General features: G+C 54.8%; 1 protein-coding gene across 3 annotated transcripts in view; it reads left to right on the plus strand.

Moving 5' to 3' along the window:
• Positions 1-20,873, plus strand: part of AFAP1L2 (actin filament associated protein 1 like 2) — an 80,866-nt gene that overhangs the window by 43,776 nt on the left and 16,217 nt on the right. For all 3 annotated transcript variants that reach the window (XM_077779464.1, XM_077779463.1, XM_077779465.1), the window contains 5 exons: positions 4,489-4,563; positions 6,062-6,156; positions 13,240-13,330; positions 18,760-18,965; positions 20,071-20,250. In XM_077779464.1, coding sequence (XP_077635590.1) covers positions 4,512-4,563; positions 6,062-6,156; positions 13,240-13,330; positions 18,760-18,965; positions 20,071-20,250 — 624 coding nt within the window. In that variant the 5' untranslated portion in view covers positions 4,489-4,511. The remainder of the gene's footprint in view (positions 1-4,488; positions 4,564-6,061; positions 6,157-13,239; positions 13,331-18,759; positions 18,966-20,070; positions 20,251-20,873) is intronic.

Raw genomic sequence — 20,873 nt, forward strand, 5'->3', positions numbered from 1 at the left:
CCCCCCCCAACTCCTGATCTCAAGGCTGAGGTCCATTCTGGTCCTCTCTGCTCTCTCCACCAGCAGCTGACATATAACTCTACTCGTCAGCTCTGTAACAGCGGCTGACGTCTTCGGTGCCCAGACTCGGTCCCACCACGGTGCTTAACGTGTGAAGTGACATAGATCGTGCCACCCTGTCCCCATCCCGAGTCAGAGACAGGGCTGTTGTCTTCCTCTTCTCCACAAGGGAACCGAGGCTCGGATCGTCACTTCTTCAAGGCACAGGGCTGTGAGCCCGGGCTCGGGGCTGGGCAGAGACCAAACCACTCTGCTCCCCTCCCTGTCCCACGTGCCAGCTTCGTCTGCACCACAGCAATCGTGCTGCGCAGGACAGAATCCAAAGCCCCCCTGAATCAGAGCGCTTGTCTTCCTTCCCAGCCTCCCAGGCATGCCTCGCCGTGCATGTTCCAGAAAATGAGCTCAGCTTGATGACACTTGTAGGTGGAGGCAGGCTGATCATTTCGAGATAGTCTGTGGTCTACACTGTCTGAGCTGTTGTTTACGCCCACGCATTTTGGACAGAGTGTGAGAGAGAAAGAGAGCGAGAGCGTGTGTGTTTACCCTTTTCAAATTGTCCACTTGGGTTTTCTGATCTTTTATCGTGTGACTGTGAGAAGAGTTTTCTACTCTCTTTGCCTTTCATCTGGATGTGAGGTCAAGGCAGGGATTGAAGTTTATGAGGAGCCTGCTGTTCGTTCCCATCTTCACCTGAGAGGGTCACGGGTCCCCCGGTGCTCTGCTCAGAGACTCTGGGAAGGTTTTGGGGCTGCTCCTCTGATAGGAAGAGCTGCTGATGTCCTGTCTATCTGACTATAGCAAAAGGGGTCATGTCCCTCCCCTCTACCCCCACCCAGTTCTCTGGGAAGGACGACCCCCTGCACACAAGGGTCATTTCCCAGAAGTCACACACTTAGCACAGTGAGCGCTCCTTTCCAGCCCTACCTGTGCTGCCGTCGTTTCCTATGAGCTTGTGTTAACTGTCCCGTTAGGGTCTATCCCCGTCTCCGTTTTTGGGCTCATATAGGGAGAGACAGTGTCTATTTCATTCTGTGCTGTGTCCCCAGCACCTAGCACGGTGCGGGTGCTCAGTGCACTTCTGAAAACGAATGAGGGAATGATAGGAAATTCTCCAACCCAAGGCTACTGCCTCCCAGCCATGGGACAGCTCAGCAGTCTCCTGTGTCAGGGCCAAGTTCACCGGGCATTTCCTAGGATTGCAGACGGTAGTGAGAGCCTCTCACTTACCTACCTGGATTGTCCCGGATTGGCAGTCCTAAAAATCAAACCATGGCCAGCCGTGGCGTGCCCAAGGTGGGAGTCGCAACCTCAGGAAGAGGCCAGCGTGAGTTTTCTCTACCGCGTACGAGTCACCATCTTGCGGAGGAAGCACTTGCCCAGAATCTAACAGTTAAAACAACGACAACAATATCTTGCCTTTTTGTTCTTTTTCTACAGGAGTGTGGGCTTAGTCAACAATAAGGAAAAAGAACATAAAATGAACATTAAACTATTTACATTCCTTCAATTCCTATTTTGATCTTTATCAGTGTCATCTGAGTATTTTTATATAGCTGTGGTTTGCCTCTATTCTGCTTTACGTTATTTTTGCATTTAGAATCGCTGCCGGTGCACATTTCTGGGTGCTGACAATTCACATACTTTTTTTTTTTCTTTTGCTATTCTGAAACATGACCCTTTAACTGTAAGTCTTGGGTATCTTCGTAAATAGCAGACATAGGGCTACTTTGTTATTTTTCCCAGTTGAGTAGTGTCCACTGATACATGAACAGTGATGTTCAACCAGCCTCCCATTAGTGACATTTAAAATTTGTAATTAAAGATAAAACTCCTACCATATTGCAGCAAACATCCTCAAATCAGATTCTGTTTACATGCTGGGGTGTATCTTCAGGACAAATTTCTGGCAGTGGAAATGCTGGGTTAAAGAATATGAATACTTCAAAAGAATATGAACACCTTTTTTAAAGTTTACCTATTTTGAGAGAGAGAGGGAGGGAAGAAGAGAGAGAGAGAGAGAAAGAGACGGAGAGAAAGAGAGAGGAGGGAAAGAGAGAATCCCAAGCAGACTCTACAGGGCTCTGCACTATGAACTGTGAGATCATGACCTGAGCTAAAATCAAGAGTTGGACGCTTAACAGACCAAGCTACCTAGGTGCCCCAAGAATATGAACACTTTAACTTATCCTCTAAAATCACTTCCAAAATGGCTGTGCCAATTTATACACCCTCTAGTAAATTCATTTATTTTTATTTTTTTAAAGTTTATTTATCCACTTTGGTGGGGTTTTTTTATTTTATTTATTTCTGAGAGAAAGAGAGAGAGACACCATGAGCAGGGGAGGGTCAGAGAGAGAGGGAGACACAGAATCTGAAGCAGGCTCCAGCCTCTGAGCTGTCAGCACAGAGCCCAATGTGGGGCTCGAACTCACGAACCATGAGATCATGACCTGAGCCAAAGTCAGACGGTTAACCGACTGAGCCACCTAAGCGCCCCAGTTTATCCATTTTGAAAGAAAAAGAGTGGACAAGTGCATGTGAGTGAGAGAGGGGCAGAGAGAATCCCGACCAGGCTCTGTACATCCAGCACACAGCCAGACGTGGGGCTCAAACCCACGAACCGTGAGATCGTGACCTGAGCCAAAATCAAGAGTGCGGCACTCAACCCACTGAGCCACCCTGGTGCCCACGTTTATCGGTAAAGGTGATGTGCTGTTATACACGTTGATGTGCCACATTTTTTTTTTCAACTTTTCTCATTATTGAGCCATTGAGTTATTCCCCATGTTTTAGGCTGTCATTTTTTTTTTTTTAAGTTTATTTACTATTGAGAGAGAGAGAAAGCACGAGTCAGGGAGGGACAGAGAGAGAGCGAGAGAGAATCCCAAGCAGGCTCCGCTCTGTCAGCACAGAGCCCAACACGGGGCCTGAACCCACGAACCTCGAGATCACGACCCGAACCAAAGTTGGATTCTTAACCAACCAAGCCACCCAAGTGCCCCTAGGGTGTCAGTTTTCATCTTTGTTAGTTATAGGGCGAACTTTTTCAGGTTCCTTAGTATTAGAGTTTTGTACCCTTGGAAACGTTGAGTTAGGTAGAAACAGGCAGTATTCATCACAGCTGTTTTCCATATGATGCAAACAAGAAAACCAAGGCACGTGTGTTAGCTGCTTTGCTCAGAAGGACACGGGTGACGGCTGGGCTTGCTGCATGCCCCTGAAGAACACTCTTCTTGCGTGCTTCCCTTAGGAGAAGGTCCTGACCCGGCCCTCCGGGTCGCAGTCCGTGGAAGTATACTGCTTGTGGCTGACTCCACTTAGACCTCGTAGTGCCTTCCCATACCCTGCAGCACTATGGGGGGATGTTGCTGACTGGGGCTGGCAGGGCGGGGGACCGGGGTGGCCACCCCACAGGCTGGTGGCAGAAGACCCCTGTGGCTGTATCCTCCCCATCTTCTTCTGGGTTTCTAGGGCTCTGTTTTCACAGGCCTTTTGGCTGGAGGCCTGGCGGTCGGTCTGTGGTACGGGTCTGACATTGAGCTGCCTCCTTCGCCAGGGGTTTGAATTGGGTCCCTTGGCTGGGTAATGCCATCTCCCAACTACTGGAGCCACATGTTTCTAGGAAATGCAAGTTAAGGGGCAAGAAAGAAATGCAGGTGGATTTCTAAGAGGAGAAGCACTAGAATGAGCTTCCTGGGCAGTGTTCTGAAGAAAGGGTCTTCGGGGATTAAGATACTGAGCAGGTGTTGGGAGACTAACATTCTCTGTCCAGACGGGCCCTGGGAAGGTCACCTACACAGAAATGATTTTACAAGAGGGAAGAGTGGAGCTGCGGCGGGTATGATCTACAGGGTAGAACAGGCGCCTGGGGCTCCACTTTCCATTCCTCGCACACTCACCCCTCCAAACCCAGAGCCTGAGCTCCCACCTTCGCACCCCACCTAAAGGCCTGGGAGCTAAATTCCCAGATCCTCAATGTGCCCTGTCTTACAGAGACCTCACTCTGATGAGCCCAAGCAAGTAACTCAGACTAGAGTGAGAATGATGGATATGAAATATTTTACAAGTGAAAGGAAATGCTAGGAAACCCAGGGAAATCTGCTGGGTGGGATATGGGGTGGGTCTTTGAGGTACGGGTACCTTTGCACTTAAGACTTTTATTCCTGAAGCTATGTTTCTGGACCCATCTTTTCCCTCCCCCACCGCCACCCCACCCCTAGGCTAGAAAACAAACAGCAACTTGGCGTTTCTGTTTTTGGAAATCTGTCAGCTCTGTAATGGACTCTTTCAATCAATTCAGGATGCTGTATGCTTTTCCTGGAACCCAGGCTATGACAGGGTCTTTCTGGCGGGACGCTCTTTCTCTCCAGAAGCCATTTCCTGTCGTGGAATCACGTGAAACCTTGGTCTTCTACCCTCCTGCTGCAGGTTGCGATGAGGAGTACATTTATATGAACAAAGTGACCGTCAACAAGCAACAGAATGTGGAACCCCAAGACAAAGGTACAGGCTGAAGCCGCTGGTGGCACAGCCAGGGTCCGGGAGGGGGGCGCACGAGCCCTGGTCCCGTCCCACCCCTCCTTCCTCCCAGCCAGCACCACACAGCCCAGTGGGGTTATTTCTGGCAGTCGCATTATGGTTGATGGTATTTTGAGTTGATATATTTTGGGAGATTTCATCGGGCCACCTCCTAGACTCTTAAAGGTCCCGTGGCCCGTTTATGGGTAAGGAATCTGGCCCTAAAGTCTCTCAGCTTTTCCCGGCACCAGCCCAGGAATAGGAAGTCACAGTCTGATGTTCTAGGAAAGCAACCTTCGTGCTGATTCCACGCCCCAGCTTTATATCCGAAGTCTGGATTTCTTTTAATGTTTATTTATATATTTTTGAGAAAGACGGAGAGAGTGAGTAGGAGAGGGGCAGAGAGAGAGGGAGATAGAGAATCCCAAGCAGGCTCTGCGGTGTCAGCACGGAGCCCGATGCGGGGCTCGAATGTGTGAATCCTGAGATCATGACTCCAGTCTGACCAAGAGTCAGGCGTTTAACTGACTGAGCCATCCAGGCACCCGAAGTCTGGACTTGATGGGTGTGGGGCGTGGTAGAGGATGGAAACGTCAGCAGCTGCCTTAATGTTCAAAAGTTTTGCTCAAAGGTGCTCTCTGGGCAGAACGTTGTATCTTAAGTCGGAAGGCCATCGTGTGCCTTCCATGTAGCTTACTCTTCTGCTCTCTCCTTCGCTCTGAAAACCTTCAGGAGTGGCTCTGGCGTTTGCAGCCCAGAGGGGATTAGAAGCCCCATCCCCCACCTCCCAAGCCTATGACTGAGGCTTAGCAAGAGGCGGGGACACAGTTCTCCAAAGCATTCTGTCCTGTTAAAGTGCCGGTCCCCAAAGCCCCAAGGTCAGGTCTGCCTGAGCCTGCCTGTCCCGGGGCCTGGCTGGGCCGCTGGCTGAAATAGTCAGGCTCAGAACAGCCTCTGGATCCTTCTCGTTAAACGCACACACAGGGTTGGTGGCCATCTTCTCCGCTGTGGCTTTTTCACCTCATGTTTTCACCGCCGAGCCTGGGGCTCAGCAGAAATTATCCACGTGCAGGCTGCCACAGAGCCCAGGGCCATCTGCCTTCTGGGGAAACTGGGGTGGGAAGAGCCGTAATCACAGGGCCGGTGCCAAGAGCTGCTGCAGACCATGACCGCAGGGCAGCTCCTCGGCTCGCCCGAGCTCTGTGGCGAGGCCATTTTTGGCACAGGGCAGGCAGAAGAGAGGGTGTGGAGGCTGCCAGGAACCCCAAACCCGTTCCTTCTGAGGAATCTGCCCATGGCTGGGGCACCTCTGAACCCTATTCTTGAAGGAAGACCAACATTGGGTCCTGGGACCTCCTTGTGAGTGTGATGAGCACCTGCTCAAATAGATCTCACGGCACATGTGACCAGACAGTCCGGATGACGCACCTGCTGTGGCACTGGGCACCCCTCACTGAAGCCCTCTCCCACTTGCTGCCCACAGCACCCGAGGAGCAGAACCCCCTGACCAACGGGGAGCCTGGCCAGCACTCCCTGGCCCCTCAGAAGAGCCTTCCAGACCTCCCGCCACCCAAGATCGTAAGTGTTCATCTGACACCCCTGATTTCCGGACTGGGGCCCCGTGAACTTCCAGTTGCTTTCACATGGGTCGGTCCACCAAGCAGCTGGCATTTTCTGAGCACCTCCTGTGTGCAGGACGTGGGCAGAGCACTGGGAGAGACAGAACAGAAGCATGCCTGTCTGCGGGTGGCATCATCTGCCCAGGGCCACGGTACTCAGGACACTGAGGGTAACCAGAGTGGGGGTTGCAGGGGGTTGCCTTTATTGACTGCCACCAAGTGTTTGAGGCTCCGCCGGTCTTCACCCAGCACCATGGGAGTAGAGCCGTGTAGAGCTGTGGTCACCAGCTCAGGCCGCAGTGAACTTTTAGAAATGTAAACCATACCGCCTTGCACTTCCTGCTTCCGAGTGGCCAAACGCTTTCATTGAACAAAAAACATCCATGTTCCTTAACCCAGCCCCACAGCCTACACAGTCTATACAGTCTACACTGGCCCAGCTACATCTGCAGCAGGCCTCCCTTCTGCTGTTGGATTATGCCACAGGTTCAGTGTTGCCTCAGGGACTTTGCACAGTCTGGATCCTGGCTGCCTTCTTCTCATCTCCCAGACATTCACAGACTTTCCCTGACCTGGGGCATGAGGCATCCCAGCTCTGTCCCCACCTCTGTCACTGTCTACCCCATGGCCAATTACCCTCCCCCATGGCCCTTGCCACCACTGAAATGATCTTTATATCATTTGCCTCCCAGACCAGATGTGAGCTTCCTAGGACAGAGAGATGTCTCTCATTTATTGCTTCCTGCCCTGTGTATGCACACAGTAGACCATACACATGGATTTGTTCATGGATGGGTGGAATGAATCACGGAACCCTATAGACCTGGGTTCAAATCCCAGATCCACCAGGTACTGGCTCTTTGACCTTGAGGAAGTTATTTAAGGTCTCTGACCCTTTGTTTCCTGGTGTTTAAAAAGAATGTGAATCTCTGTCTCCTGAGATTGTGTCATGTGGTGGGCCAAGGCTGTGTGTGGCACATTATGTTAGTATTCAGGGAGGTACGTAGCCGCGTTCATATTTTATGGGTGAGGACACCAAGAATCAGCAGGTTTATAGCATCTGAATGTTGCACACACAGAAGTGGTGGAACCAGAATTTGAACCCAAGTTCTTCCCTGTCTGGGTCAGGGAGGCTTCCTAGAGAGGTATGAGGTGAGAAATGGGAAGGATTTCTATGGGTGGCAAGGTCCTGGGGTCAAGAAGTGGGAAGGGTTTGTGGGGACAGCGGGGTCCCGGGTTCAGTGCCAGCAGGAAGCTGTGTGACTCCATGAGCACTGAGCTCCCAGCGTGCTATGCAGGGACAGATCTGTGGGCTCAGGTCACTGCTGAGGGCATCCGGACCCCAGGCTGCCTCCCTCTGTTCACACCTTCCTGAGGATGTCAGTATACCTGGGACAGTACCTGGTGCATAAAGCGCCCCCAGCTGGGTGACAGCTGGCCGGGACTCTTCATCCAGGCTGGGTGAGACGTGATGGCCTGCGCCTGAGTCCCTGCTGTCCCCAGTATGCCGACAAAGCAGGTGACCGCCACGCCTCGGCAGCTAGCCGCCGTGATGCACACAAACTGGTTCTGTGCGCCATCCTTCTACAGGCGCATATTTTTGTCACTGATTTCATATGAAGAAACAGAGGCTCAGTTCAAATCGCTGGCCAAGGGCCCACCTCGGGGAGGTAGCCGGGCCAAGACCTGAATGCGGGTTCTTGGTTTCCAGGCCGCTCTGCGGCCCTCCTGATTTAAGCTCATCTTTCCAGCAGAGCAAAGGTGCAAGCTCCGGTCCTTCGAGCTGTGGGCTCCGCTCCCGGCCACAGTGCTTGGGCGAGGGTGCCCGGGCCCTCCGCTCCTGACCGCTTGCCGCCAGTCTAACCAGTGGGAGATGCCGTGGTTTGCTGGGGGTGCTCCGGGCCCTGCTGGCTGGGTGGGGGGAGGAGGGGAGGTGGCCGCTCTGCTCTGGAACGTTCCTCTCCTGAATTCAGCGCCTGCCTCTGACCAGGGCCTTGGGCTCTGCACAGCGGAAGTGCCCCTGCCCGCCATTCCTGGGGCAGCAGATTACAGCTCTACACCCAGCGGGAGAGGCTTTCACCAGGCAGAGCCTCACCGGCACCGAGTACTGGGTGGTGCTGACTCGCCCTGGAAATCTGTGCTTTGCAGACATGGGGGTGGGCCCGGAGACCCAGGGTCTGGGACCAGGTTGTCGGGAAAAGCCAGTCGGGCCACACTCGTCCCAGCGGCCCCTGGGGATCCGGTGCTGGCCTGTCCTGCTCCTTTGCCGGCCCCTGTGGCACGGATGCCCTGTGATGTGAGATGTGGGGCCTCTGAACGGGACGAAGGTCTTCCCCCAGAGCCGACTTCCTGTGTTGGCAGTGACTGGGGGGCCGCGCGGGGCCCGGAGAGGCTTGTGTTGGCCTTTGAGAGAAACCCGGTGCTGGAGTTGGGGGAAATACCACCCCCCACAAGTGACACAGCCCCGGGGGGCCTTCAGATGTGCGGTAGTTGTTCCTGGGGACAAACTCCGGGCCCTGGGGAGGGCTCCAGCAAGGCCAGCTCATTCACAGTCTTCTCTCCTTGCGGGGTTTCTCTGCTGAGGAGGACATGGGGTGCTGAGCCGGCTGAGCCCGTTCTCGGTCCCTCCTACTCCTGTATTGAGCGCGCCCACCCTCACCCTAGGGGACTTCCATGTGCAGAGTCAGGAAGGCCTGGCATCAACCGGATTCCCCCTCTGGCCTCCTCTGGTCAAGTCTGGCTGCAGCAGCCGGAGCTCTGAGTCCAAGGCCCCCTGAGGAGTGGCGTCAGGGTAGAGTGGGGAACAGCTGTGTCTTCTGGCCCTGAGGAAGGGGAGGAGAACCGGAGGGGGGGGGGAGGGAGCGAGAGAGCGAGCGTGGCGGCATGAGCTTGGAGTGACCCTGTAACCTCTCTTCCTGAGACAGAGAAAACCGCTGCCCTTCCCACCCTGACTCCAGAGCCTCGGGGTGCCGGGAAGCTTGTCCCCCCGAAGGCCTGGCTGCGGGCTTGCTGCTGGCTGGGACACCTACGGGATGTCTGCCCGTGGTCCTCGGTGCCTGTGGCTGGGCCGGCAGCGCGGCTCTGTCCCAGGCTCAGGATGTCCTGGTTCCTCCGGCGGCTTGGGTCCCCCCGCCACCCCCGCAGAGTCCGTGGGTAGCAGTGGAAGAGGCAGCTGGGGGGGCTGGAGCCACCTCGTGGGTGTGACCTGTGACTCAGGCTGCCGTGTGCACAGCCAGGTGCCGCGATCACCGCAGGGGAAACAGATGTCTGCTGGCATCGTTTGTGCTCCTGGCCAGCGCAGCCATCCCCACCCCAGCTGCCCTTGGAGGCCCGAACATGCATTGGCGCTGCTCTTAAGTGAGTTACTCTACGGGGGAAGCAGCGTACTCCACACAAGGACGTCGCCACGGTTGGTCCGAGGAGCCAAGGCCGGTCGGATGTCCTGTCCCTGTCCCGGGAACGTTCCACGGTGCCGGCTGGGGCGGCTTGCCCATCGCCGCAGAGACAGACGCCGCAGGTCATCCGGGCCACTGCTCACGTTCAGCCCTCCTGTCTAATCTAAATCGGGATTGGCAGACTCTGGCCCCCAGGCCACACCCACAGCCACCTGCTAGTGTAAATAAAATTTTATTGGAACATAGCCACACTTCTCAGTTATATATTATCCGTGGATGCATTTGCTCTGCAGCAGCGGAGTTGAACAGCTAAGTTCAGTGACCCTAAATGGCCTGCCAATCCCTTAAGTGTGTGTTATCGGCCTTTTACAGATAAGTTTGCTGACCTCTTGCAAATCCTGCTGAGCCGGGTGTTTCTTGTCCTTTCCTGTGAATTCTCAGAGCCTTCTGTAAGTTGTGAAGTCACCTCTCTTCTGCGCCTGTGTTCAGTGTCTAAAACCTGCGCCGTCACAATGATGATGAGGAATGAACGGTCTTTTATTCTTATCCCCATGAAATTAGCCTCTCTCGCTCCTTTGACTTCAGAAAATAGGTCGTTCTAATTGTGTAATTATGTGACTCTCTTCTGAATTTTTGTGAAAATCAGTTTAACCTTCAGTTTGACTCAGGTGCTTACGTTTTGCCCCAGCAGCCTTGAGGGCAGGGACCATCTTCTTTAATGAGGCTGAGCTGGGGCATAAGCCTGGGCGACCCCAAACATCTCCTCCATCTCCTCAGCATGCGGCGGTTCTTCCTCTGTCGAACATGTATACTGGCAACTTTTCTCCCTTCGTTGATATTTTAATGTGTTTTAGGTCAGTAAAAATGCATACGTGTTGAATGATAGTGCTGGGCACAGTTTCATCCTTACAATGATTCCATGTGACAGGTATTTCTATGCTTCCCATTTTGCAGTGGAGGAACTGAGGCACAGAGAAGTCAAGTAAGTTGCCCAGGGTCACACAGCTTGGGTGCACCAGTGTCAGGTTTCAAAGCCTAGCCCTGGAGGTTGGATTCCTACCACCTCCCTTTCCTGCCTCTCCCCATAGATCCATTTACAGGGGATTTTACAGTGAGAGCCTTGGGAGTTTCTCAGAAGACACTCCCTAGGATTCCACCCTCATATAGGACGGTAGGACCCACATGGTGAGAATGACCCATGCGGGGCTCCTGAAGAAAGGTTCGTCTCCCCCGCCCCCCATCGTCCTGTTCTAATTGCAGGGCTGCAGCTGCATCTTGGATGTTTGGAGCTTCTCTCTAGATGGGACCCAGCTCCTCATTGAGGGAAGGGTCCCAGCACCACCTGATGGGGGTGGGGCTTCCGGAGGCTGGAGCCGGAGGCCAGGCCAGCTTGGGAAACATGAGCTCCAGGACCCACCTGTGGGGACCTTGCTGCTTCTCAGGAGAGGTGATGCTCTCCCCTCCGACCCCGGGAAGCTGGCTCTCAGAGGACCACGGCTCAGTCTCGGGCAGCCCTTTCTCCAGCTGATCAAAGGGCCGGAAATGGCCGAGACGATCAGAGACAGCTCACCAGGCTTGTGGCATCAGAGCCGAAAGGTCATCTGCTGGCTGCGACCGTGTGCACGGCCTGCCCTTCGGAGGGAGCCTGGCCCGAGGCGCCACTCACAGCCGCGTCTGCGGGCCCAGGGCAGCCGCCGATCTGCCGAGGAAAAGAGCTCAGTCTGTTCTTTTCATGCTCTGTGCCTTCCTGCCTGTTGGGTGCTGCCCCTGTGGGGGCTGGGCGCCGCTCGAAGCCTACCTCTGGCTATGTATCCACCCTCCGGACGTGAGGCCAGATGAATTCGGAAGGGTTCCGAGTTGGACCCACACTCTGCCTGGCCTCGACGACCCTCTGCACGTAGACCTGTCTCTGCTTGCTGGACAACGATCTGGTGACCAGGCTCCTGCCACGCCCCACCCCCACCCCCAGGGCATGGACGGTCCCCAGACAGTGACAGTGACGGCCTCCTCATGTCTGATCCGGACCAAGCATTGTGGGAACGCGGTCACGTTTTGTCTCACTAAACCATCAAGACCACCCTGGTTTCACTCGTGTTTAACAGGGAGGGAGGGTGAGGGAGAGGCCCTCACATCCCCTCCGTTAAATCTAGAGAGTCCTAAAGCCCTGATTCCAACCAAGTTATATTCACTCCAGAGTCCACATGAGTCCAAACCACACAGGACTTGGCTCTGGGATGCTGGTTTTGGGAAAGCAGCCACAGGATCATTGCTCTGCCCTGGAGGATGCGGGGAGCAGACACTCTCGCAGCCCAGGCTGAGTTCTCCCGCGGGGACCCCAGCCCAGGCTGAGTCCTCTCCCACCGTCTCCTGGGCCGAGACCAGGGGAGCTGTCTCTGTCCGAAGTCCCTCATTTTCATGAGTGCATTTTCAGAGGCAGGGGTTTCTAGATCCGCCCCTTCTGCCTGCAGGGCAGGGAATCCTCCAGGTCCAGAGTCCCATCCGAGCCCCCAGGCCGTGCAGGGTCTTTCCGTTGGCTGCCTTCCTTCCATCTCCTCCCACCCCCTTCTGCTGCTTTCACTCGAAGTTCCCCCATGCCCAGCACAAGGACTCTTCAAAACCCCGAGCGGGCGTGCACTTCAGATTTTGCCATTTCTGCCCTCTCATTATGGATGTTTCCCCAGCCCACCTCAGGGGTTGCGTGATTCGGCGAGACACCAGAGAATCATGCAGATGGATCCTTGCACACTTAAGACCTGTATCTGGTACTACTCATGCTACAAGCGACGGCTTTTCTCTCCGTTGCCACTGCTTACAAGATGACTTTCATAGTCTAGCACCCGTTTTGCAGTGCAGTAATGGAGGAGCACAGAATTTCATGCCCCGTGTTTCTACACGTTTGCATCTACTCTTTATTCTTCCCCATTTGTGCTCATGCTACATAAGAAGCTCAGGGTCGTCTTTGAGACTCAAAGATTATGTCCTCCCAGGGCTGGTCAATGCTCCTCACCCCCTCCGGGTTCCCACGGAACTTTGACCTTGCCTATTAGAGCATGACTCACGATACACTTGAGTGGGAGCCCTGAACATTCACTCCCTAGTGAAGCCTTCCTCGGGACCGACTCCGGAACATCCGGACGTATCCCTTGCAGCTTGGACACAGGACTCATCCGATATTTGCTGACCGAGCGATTGAACTTAATGTGGTAAAAGTTCAGGATTTAGAACCCCAGGGCATCTTCCTCCATGAGTGTTTGATTAGCCCTTGTTTTTTTAGAAAGTCTGTGCTATTTAGAAGCCATAACAGCCTGGCACCATCTGGATGTTTGTATGCATTCCGTATCATGTGCACAGCACTGTTCTGTGTGTGTGTTGCAGTGGGGGTGGATTTGAGCCTCATTTTGCACAGGAAGAAGCTGAGGCTCAGCGAGGTTAACCAATGTGCCCACCGCCTTCATGGGGAGCAAACCAGTGGACGTGGCTGTCAGGACTGATGGCATTCCGTGTTCTCCCTCCCAGCAGACTTGAAGTCCAGCTGGGCATTTTTCCTTCTTCTTCTAGAATCCCCTCCTTCCACTCAAAGGGTTAATTCCAAGTCGTTCTCAGTGTATCATATCTGAGTATGTTTATTTTATTTGTTCATACCACAGATTCCTGAACGGAAACAACTCTCCATCCCAAAGATTGAGTCTCCAGAGGGTTACTATGAAGAGGCTGAGCCATATGACACATCCCTCAACGGTACACCCCGGGGCCAGGGATGGGGCTCAGAGGGGGTCCAGTTACTTCCTGCGCAGATGCCAGCGCTGGAGGCCACAGAGCGCTGGGCCACTGCTCCAGTGGGGGGAGCTGGGACCTCACAGTGGACCCGGGCTGCCCACAAGGAGGCTGGGATGGTCCGCAGTGAATGGTTTCCTGTGTCTGATGCTTTTGGTGTTTCCGTCCGGATGGTGCTGGCCTCGGCACAGAAATGTGATGGAGGAGAGGTGTGTGGGTCCAGGGACACGTGTAAGCAATGGGAACATGGTCAGGCAGAGCCAGAGGGCTCTCTCGTTGGACTGACGGTGAACTGTGCTCACGCTGTGTGCCAGGAATGCTTTTAGGAGTCAGGAGCTCAGCAGAGCTCAGGAGAGTCCAGCGTCACGGCCCTTAGAGTCTGTTTAGATAGACAGACCACAAATAATCATAGGATGTGTCAGGTGATGATACAATGTTAGGATGGAAAACATGGGGGCTGGGTTGGGGCAGGAGAAGGTGTTATTTTAAACAGGGAAGGTCTTGCTGATAGCATGACCTGGAGCTGATTCCTGAATGCAGTGGAATGTGGGGAGGGCAGAGACCTACAGGAAGAACTTTCCAGATTTTGCAGCACATGCAAAGGCCCTGAGGCAGGAGGGCTCTCAGCACATTTAAGGAACAGCAAGGAGGCCTGTGTGGCTGGAGCAAGAGGAGAGACAAGAGGGGGGGGAAATGAAGTCAGCCGGTCACAGTGAGGACATTGGCTTCTCTCTGCTGAGGCTGCAAGCCATTGGAGGGTTACTTAGTGACTGACCTGACATAGGTATTAAGGTGACCTGTGCTATAGGGTCAGGACTCACGCTGGAGCTCTCTACCCTTGGCCAGTGGTTCTCAGCCTGGGAGAGTCAGATCAGAAATGCTCTGGGTTTGGGCTCAGGTCATGATCTCATGGGTTTGTGAGTTCAAGCCCTGCGTCGGGCTATGTACTGACAACACAGAGCCTGCTTGGGATTCTCTGTCTCCCTCTCTCTCTGCCTCTCCCCTGCTTGCACTCTCACTCGCTTCTCAAAATAAATAAACTAAAAAAAAAAAAAAAGTCCTCTTGGTATAGGGATTCAATAGCACAGAAAGGCCCCAAACGTTCTGGAAGGAAGAGTATCGATGGGCCTACTCACTCGAGCACTCGAGCAGCTGCACTCGGGCCCTCTCGCTGCCCCCGCTTACCTCAGTCTGCTCCTTTCCTTGCTCAGTGAAAGGTCTCTGAAAGCGTAAAGCAATTTGCAGATGGAAGAGGCAAGGGTCCCCCCCCAGGGAATGAACTTGGCCGGGGACGGGTGTCGTCGGTTCTGCAAAGAACAGGACCAGAGATCACACGGGCCCGGGCCCTCGGAGCCGCGTCAGACCCTTCTCTCCCTTCACACCTTACCTACTGCGTCCGGTCCCAGGAACTGTGTGGGAGGCGAGGGCCTGTTTGGATGAAGGTTATTTTATTCTCCTGGCTTTGTGGGCAGACGTCACTTAGCTGGAACCTGCTGCGCGCGTGGGGCGGGGCCGTGAGCCCAGACCCAGGCCGAGGGTGCGGTGCGGCCGTCTGCGTGCGTGCGGAAGGAGGAAGCTGTGACTCACCGTGGCGGGTGCCTCTGTGCCCTGCAAGCCGGGCCCTCCCGGGTGTGGCCCGTGCCAGCCGGGGCCTGCCTCCCAGACGCTCCCGGGGGCAGACGCGTCGTCTCGCCACCAACAAGTGGGCTCAAGCCTCTTGGCGTTTGTCTCTCGACTGAGAATTCAGGTTGGTTTTAGCGAGGACTGGGGCGTCCCTGTGAGGACGGCCTGGGCACAGCAAGGTGGGCAGGAAGATGCCAACGGCCTGTCCTCTCCTGCGGGGACAGGGACCCGGGTGACTCGGTGGGGGGAAGTGGTCACATGTGCCATGACGGGAGGGCCTCCCCTGCGTAGGGAGCTGGCCTGCCTTGCTGACTGTCCCCTGCACCTGTTTGAGCGGTGACACGTGCGGGTCACACCAGGAGGAATGACCTCTGGCCCCCGGCCCACCAGCGATTTTGCGGCTGTTTGGGCTCTAGTCCTGCTTCGTCAGCACTGTCCCCAGACTGCTCTGATGGGACAGGTCCCTCTCTCTGAGTAGAAGTTTAGTAAGCGCCCCGATGGCCCGCGCAGGAGACGGGAGGTACTAACTAATACTTGCCCGAGACATCAGCTACTTGGCCCATGATGTCTCGTGCTGGGGACGTGACAGCCGCCGTCGCACAAACCTCCCTTTCAGGCTACGGTGACACAGTACACAGTAGTTTCTGCTGAACCGTCCAGGGTGCATATTCCTGGTCACCAGGTAGTTTAGCCGCCTTCCGGTGTGGGCTTGGCCACGGAATCCTCTGTAAAGAGAGAGCAGAGAATTCCTCTGTGCTTCTTAAAAGTACCAGCCAGAGGGGACTTGTACGCACATCCCACTGGTGACAGGGTCATCTCTGGATGAGAAGGGGCTGGGAAAAGATGTCCTGGGTCGGGCGAGGGCCCCTCCCACCTCCGATGGGAAAGTACTGGCTTACTGTGGACAGCTGGCGCTCTGTGTCGCTCTCTGCCCTTGGGTCTGTCCCTCTCTTCATCCTGTTTCTCTCCCTCTCGCTTATCTCTGTGCTTCTGGATCTCGTACAGGTCATTGTGGCGGATTCTCGCCCACCGGAATCCCCAGATGGGTCCAGGTGCCTGACGGAGTCATTTACGCCACGATCACCTTGGGTACTGCCTGTCCCCAGAGCTGAATGCCAGTGATGTGGTGTCTGCTGCGCGGCTCTCAGAGAGCACGATGCATGCCCCGAGGGTGGCCTCTCGCCCCTCCCTGGCCTTGTGCATGGGCCCTGCATGTGCACGGCGCGTGTCATCCTTTCGGAAGGGGAGACTCACTCTGCCTTCCACAGATGGCACCGGCGTGCATGGGTGAAGGACCGGAGCGCCGCGGGCTGGTTCTGCCCTCTGTTCCCGGGGACCCTGCAGCAGCATGTGCTGGGGCGCAGAAAGGGGGCGGGGTTACCCGAGCATCCTGCCTTTCATGCCTCCTCGTCCTGTGACCCCTGGAAGCCACATACCTGTTTTAAGACTGCCCTACGTTCACGGCCGTGTTATGGTCGCCCTTAGGGATAAATGAAGTTACAGTCCATTTGCCCCAAGTTTCCCCAATGCTGCTCCAGGCGGTTTCTTCTCAGCTTCCCCAGAGCCCCCTGGAGTGGACGGGCAGGTGTTAGAATTCTCCACGGAACATCTGGGGAGCTCCAGAAGCGCTCGGTGGCCTCCCTCTATTAATTTTTGCTACTGAAGGAGGCACTGTGTCATTCCCATTTCACTTATTGTACAGATAATAATATAGTGACAATGAGGACTTTTTTTTTTTCTAAATCACCCTGGTCCTACCACCTGATCAAATCAGCTACCTTGAGCTCTCCCTGTTGCCTTCCAGTACTGAGCAGTGGGTACCTAAGCTCGCCCATATAATTTGAATTGGGCCTTCTCACTTAAATCCTGTTTACTGGGCTGAGAACTAGCCCAGTAAACAATCCCTGCCCCTGTCACATGGCATGCTTCAGAGTGGATATGAGGGTGCCTGCCCTGGCCCCCACCCCCGCTCCCCTTCCGCTGACTCTAAATGGCACTGGAATTAATATCTTGACGCATGGAACCTCCCCCATCCCCTGCTTCTTTTTTTTTTTCTTTTTTTTCTTTTTTTTTTTTAACTAGTTTCCTAGGATCAACTCCCAGGACTGGGATTATGGGGTCAAAGGGTAGGGTGTTTTTATGGTTCTCAAAACGACATGCTGCCAGCTTGTTTTCTGAGAGGCCCGTGTTCCCCTATGTTCCTACCCAGCTCTCCCGTTGGCTATGCCACCGTTTTCAATCTTTGCTTCTTTAATAGGTATGAAATTATGAACCGTGCAACATTTTTTAGGCTGTGAAGGGGAGTAGGGCCACACTGCTCTTAGAGAAAGCTGATATTACAATATCGACAGCATTATTTTTAGAAATAGCAAAGCACATTTTCATTGGCATTGGAGCTAGAATAACTGTGGCCATGGCATCATTCTGTTTTTCTATATTTTAATTCAGAGGTGGTTCAGTTTTCCTAGTACGTAGGACCCCGGCTATGCAGATAGCAGAAGGGGCTTCTGCAGCAGGGAAGGCTAAGGCCCCATGGGCTGACTTTTTTCCAATGGGGTTGAGGGGGAGGGTAGAGGAGATGCATTCACCATGACTCAAGGGGCCAGAGCCTGTCTGTAGAAGTCCCGGGGGAGTAGATGGTGGCCTGACTTTCTGTTATCGTTATACCCAGTCATAGAAGGAAGTATCCAGTGCTCAGTAGATAGTGAGCTCCCCGTCCAGGGGGGAAATCAAGGAGAGGCTGGTGCAGCACCAGGATTCCAAAAGACAGGATTTGTGTGTTGAGGAGAGATTGGACCAGGGGTACTGAGGTTCTCTTTTCTTTGTGTCCTGTTTTTGGGGGTTTTACTTTTTTCTTCACCTAGTTTGTGTTGATCTTGAATAGCACAGAGAGGCCTAGAGAACAAAGCAACTCTCGCAGGATACGGGGGGGAAGGACAGAAACTGAGGCACGCGGAGCGTGTACAGAATTGAACATGGTTTGTGCTTGGTGAGCTTCGAGATTCTCTTGAACGGAACACACGTATGAGGCTGGCTGGTCACCAGAGGTGGAAGAAGGGTAGAAAATGGAAGCCAGCAGAAGGGGCTGTCTGTGCAGGGAGGGGTGCAGGGGGGCGGGGGAGAGCGAGCAGAGTCTGGGGAGGCTGGAAGTGAGTTTGGAAAAGAGCTGTGACGGGGACGGCCGGCCTTCCCCACAGAGCCATTTCCTGCTGTGGTTTCCTTCACCCTAAGAATCTGTAGCCCACCCCACCCCCACCCCCTGCCACTCCAGGGCAAGACCGGGGACGGAGAAGGCCCAGCTGGGCAGGAGGCTGGTGGAGGCTCCGGTGGTGAGCCCTTCCCGCGGCCCCTTAGAATGCCTGGTGTGAGGCCCACCCCTGCTTCATCCTTTAGGTGAGGAAACAGGCCCCGAGGGTGGGCAGTGGACTCATGAAGTGTGAAAGTCGCCTTGTGGGCAGTGTCTTATCAGAGGTTTCTGTGGAATCCGGGAGGACAGACTGGAGGAGGAAAAGGGAGAGACTTCTGGTTTTAGTTATGTGTGTCTGTGGCCAGAAACAGCATCCGGGAAGCTTCGCTGAGGACATTTGGGGCCCAGGCCTGCCCAGGTCTGTGGTTGGTGGCTATCAGGCTGGTTCACGGGCACAGAGAGGCGGGTGGGTTGTGGCCTGGAGGCCCCTGGCTGCCCAGCCTGCCTCCCTCCCTTCTGGACAAAGCGTGTTTGGAATGTCCCCTCCCTGCTGGGTCCTTGACCGCGTGGGTCTTCCTTGCAGAGGACGGGGAGGCGGTGAGCAGCTCCTACGAGTCCTATGATGAAGAGGAGAACAGCAAGGGCAAGTCGGCCCCTCACCAGTGGCCGTCGCCCGAGGCCAGCATCGAGCTGATGCGCGACGCCCGCATCTGTGCCTTCCTGTGGCGCAAGAAGTGGCTTGGGCAGTGGGCCAAGCAGCTGTGCGTCATCAAGGACACCAGGCTCCTGGTCAGTGGGCCTCTTGTTGTATTCCGGTCTTTTCTCTTTGTGGGGGGAGTGGGGGAGATGGACCCCAATACCAGGCAGTCAGAGCCTTTTTTATCCGAAGGTTTTCTCCACCTCCTAACCTGAAGTCGTGTGCAGAACTTTGTGTGCGCGAATGCATGTGCCTTCTCTCAGCTAAAACTGTCTAGTAGCCTGGACCTCCCCGGCCCCCACCCCTCCCCCCCAATCCCATAGACGTTTCCCAGGAATCTTGTCCCCTGGGCCTGAGGGCTCCTTCCTCATGTCCTGACCCCGCCCTGCGGCACAGTCAGGACTCCCGCAGCCCCAGTTCTGGCTACTGCACTCGTCTGTGCAGCGCTACAAAAGGCATCTTCTCGGAAGTCACAGTGTTTTGAGTTACTAGTTATAAGACGAAACCGATAAAGAACTCAGAAGCTAGTACTCAGACCACAGCCCTGTTTCCTGTGATTCTAAGTTGAAATTCAGAGTTTTCTGTCCTAATTTGAAGTTCCTTGGAATCCTCATAAGCACCTTTAATTCCCCACTCACAACACGCCTGATTCCGTATAGGTGCTCTTCCTGGTAAGCCGTTCAGCGGCCCTGTGAGGATGCCCTTTATACCTGGGACAGACTGCGGGGCAGAGTATTTTCGGAAGGGAAGCAAGTCCCTGTGTTTTTTCACTAACAAATCGTTCTCTAAACTCAGCAGATCCAAAGCTTAGTCTTGCTTCCCGATGGCCCCTTCCTGAGAGTGCTAAGCAAGAAATGTAGACAGGCGGGGAAATGAGTGAGTCCGGCCAGACATCTGGCTACAGAGGATGTTTTAGGGGCTCGCTGAGGTCTACAGGGACCTTTGAGCAGCATGGATAAGCGGGGTCTGGGGCATCCCTGGGCGAGGCTGGTAAGGAGGAGGCGCATGGGAGGGGGACAGTCTGCCTGGCACTTTGATGCTGAGAACAAGAGCTGCTGACATGCGAGGCCACATTTCTGCACCCCTCATTTTGCCGGGGACAGCCCAGCTCCCGGGGGTCCTGCTGGGCCAGCAGCCTCTCGGCTGCAGAAGCCGGCCGGGTCTGGCAAAGCTGCAAGCATCTCTCTTCCCTCCTAGTGCTACAAATCGTCCAAGGACCACAGCCCTCAGCTGGACGTGAACTTGGTGGGCAGCAGCGTCATCCACAAGGAGAAGCAAGTGCGGAAGAAGGAGCACAAGCTGAAGATCACGCCCATGAACGCCGACGTGATCGTGCTTGGCCTGCAGAGCCGGGACCAAGCAGAGCAGTGGCTCAGGGTGAGGGTGGCATCAGGCCGCCGGGGACACGGGTCTGCTCCCCTGCGAGGCTCCCTGGGGGCTCCTCAGTTCTGCCTCCCTGACCTGTTCTAAACCGGATGGCCATTGTGGAGGGTAAAGGATCTGGAGTCCTTCAAATTCCCAGGGCTTCCGTGTTCCAAGTGGTAGTGCTCATTCGGAGTGAAGGGATCACCGCACTCTGCTGCTGTGCCTGGAGCTGGGCCCTGGGGGACACCTGTTTGCCTTTTGGCCTCTAGAGGCACCACCAGCCTCCTTACTGAAGAACAGACAGCACTGCCACGTGTAAAGTACTTACGCACTCTTGGCAAACTTAACCCACCTAACCACACTGGGGGCCGTGGGGGGCGGGCTGGGTGATGTTAATACTGCCATTTTACAGGGCAGTGATTAAGGCTCAGAGGGAGGAGGTGACCAGTCAAGGTCACCTGGCCAGTGAGTGGCAGCATTGGGTTCAGACCTGGTGCTATGTGACTGCAGCCCTGTGTTCTACCATCACAAATGGCCTTGGTCACTTCGGCCTACAGATACACGCATAGCTCCCAGTGCTGATGAAGCCTGGTTTGCCCCACATGAAAGATAAGCTTGACGATTCCAGAAGGTAG

This window comes from Crocuta crocuta, unplaced genomic scaffold (assembly GCF_008692635.1).
Source record: "Crocuta crocuta isolate KB4526 unplaced genomic scaffold, BGI_CrCroc_1.0 scaffold138, whole genome shotgun sequence".
NCBI lineage: Eukaryota > Metazoa > Chordata > Mammalia > Carnivora > Hyaenidae > Crocuta > Crocuta crocuta.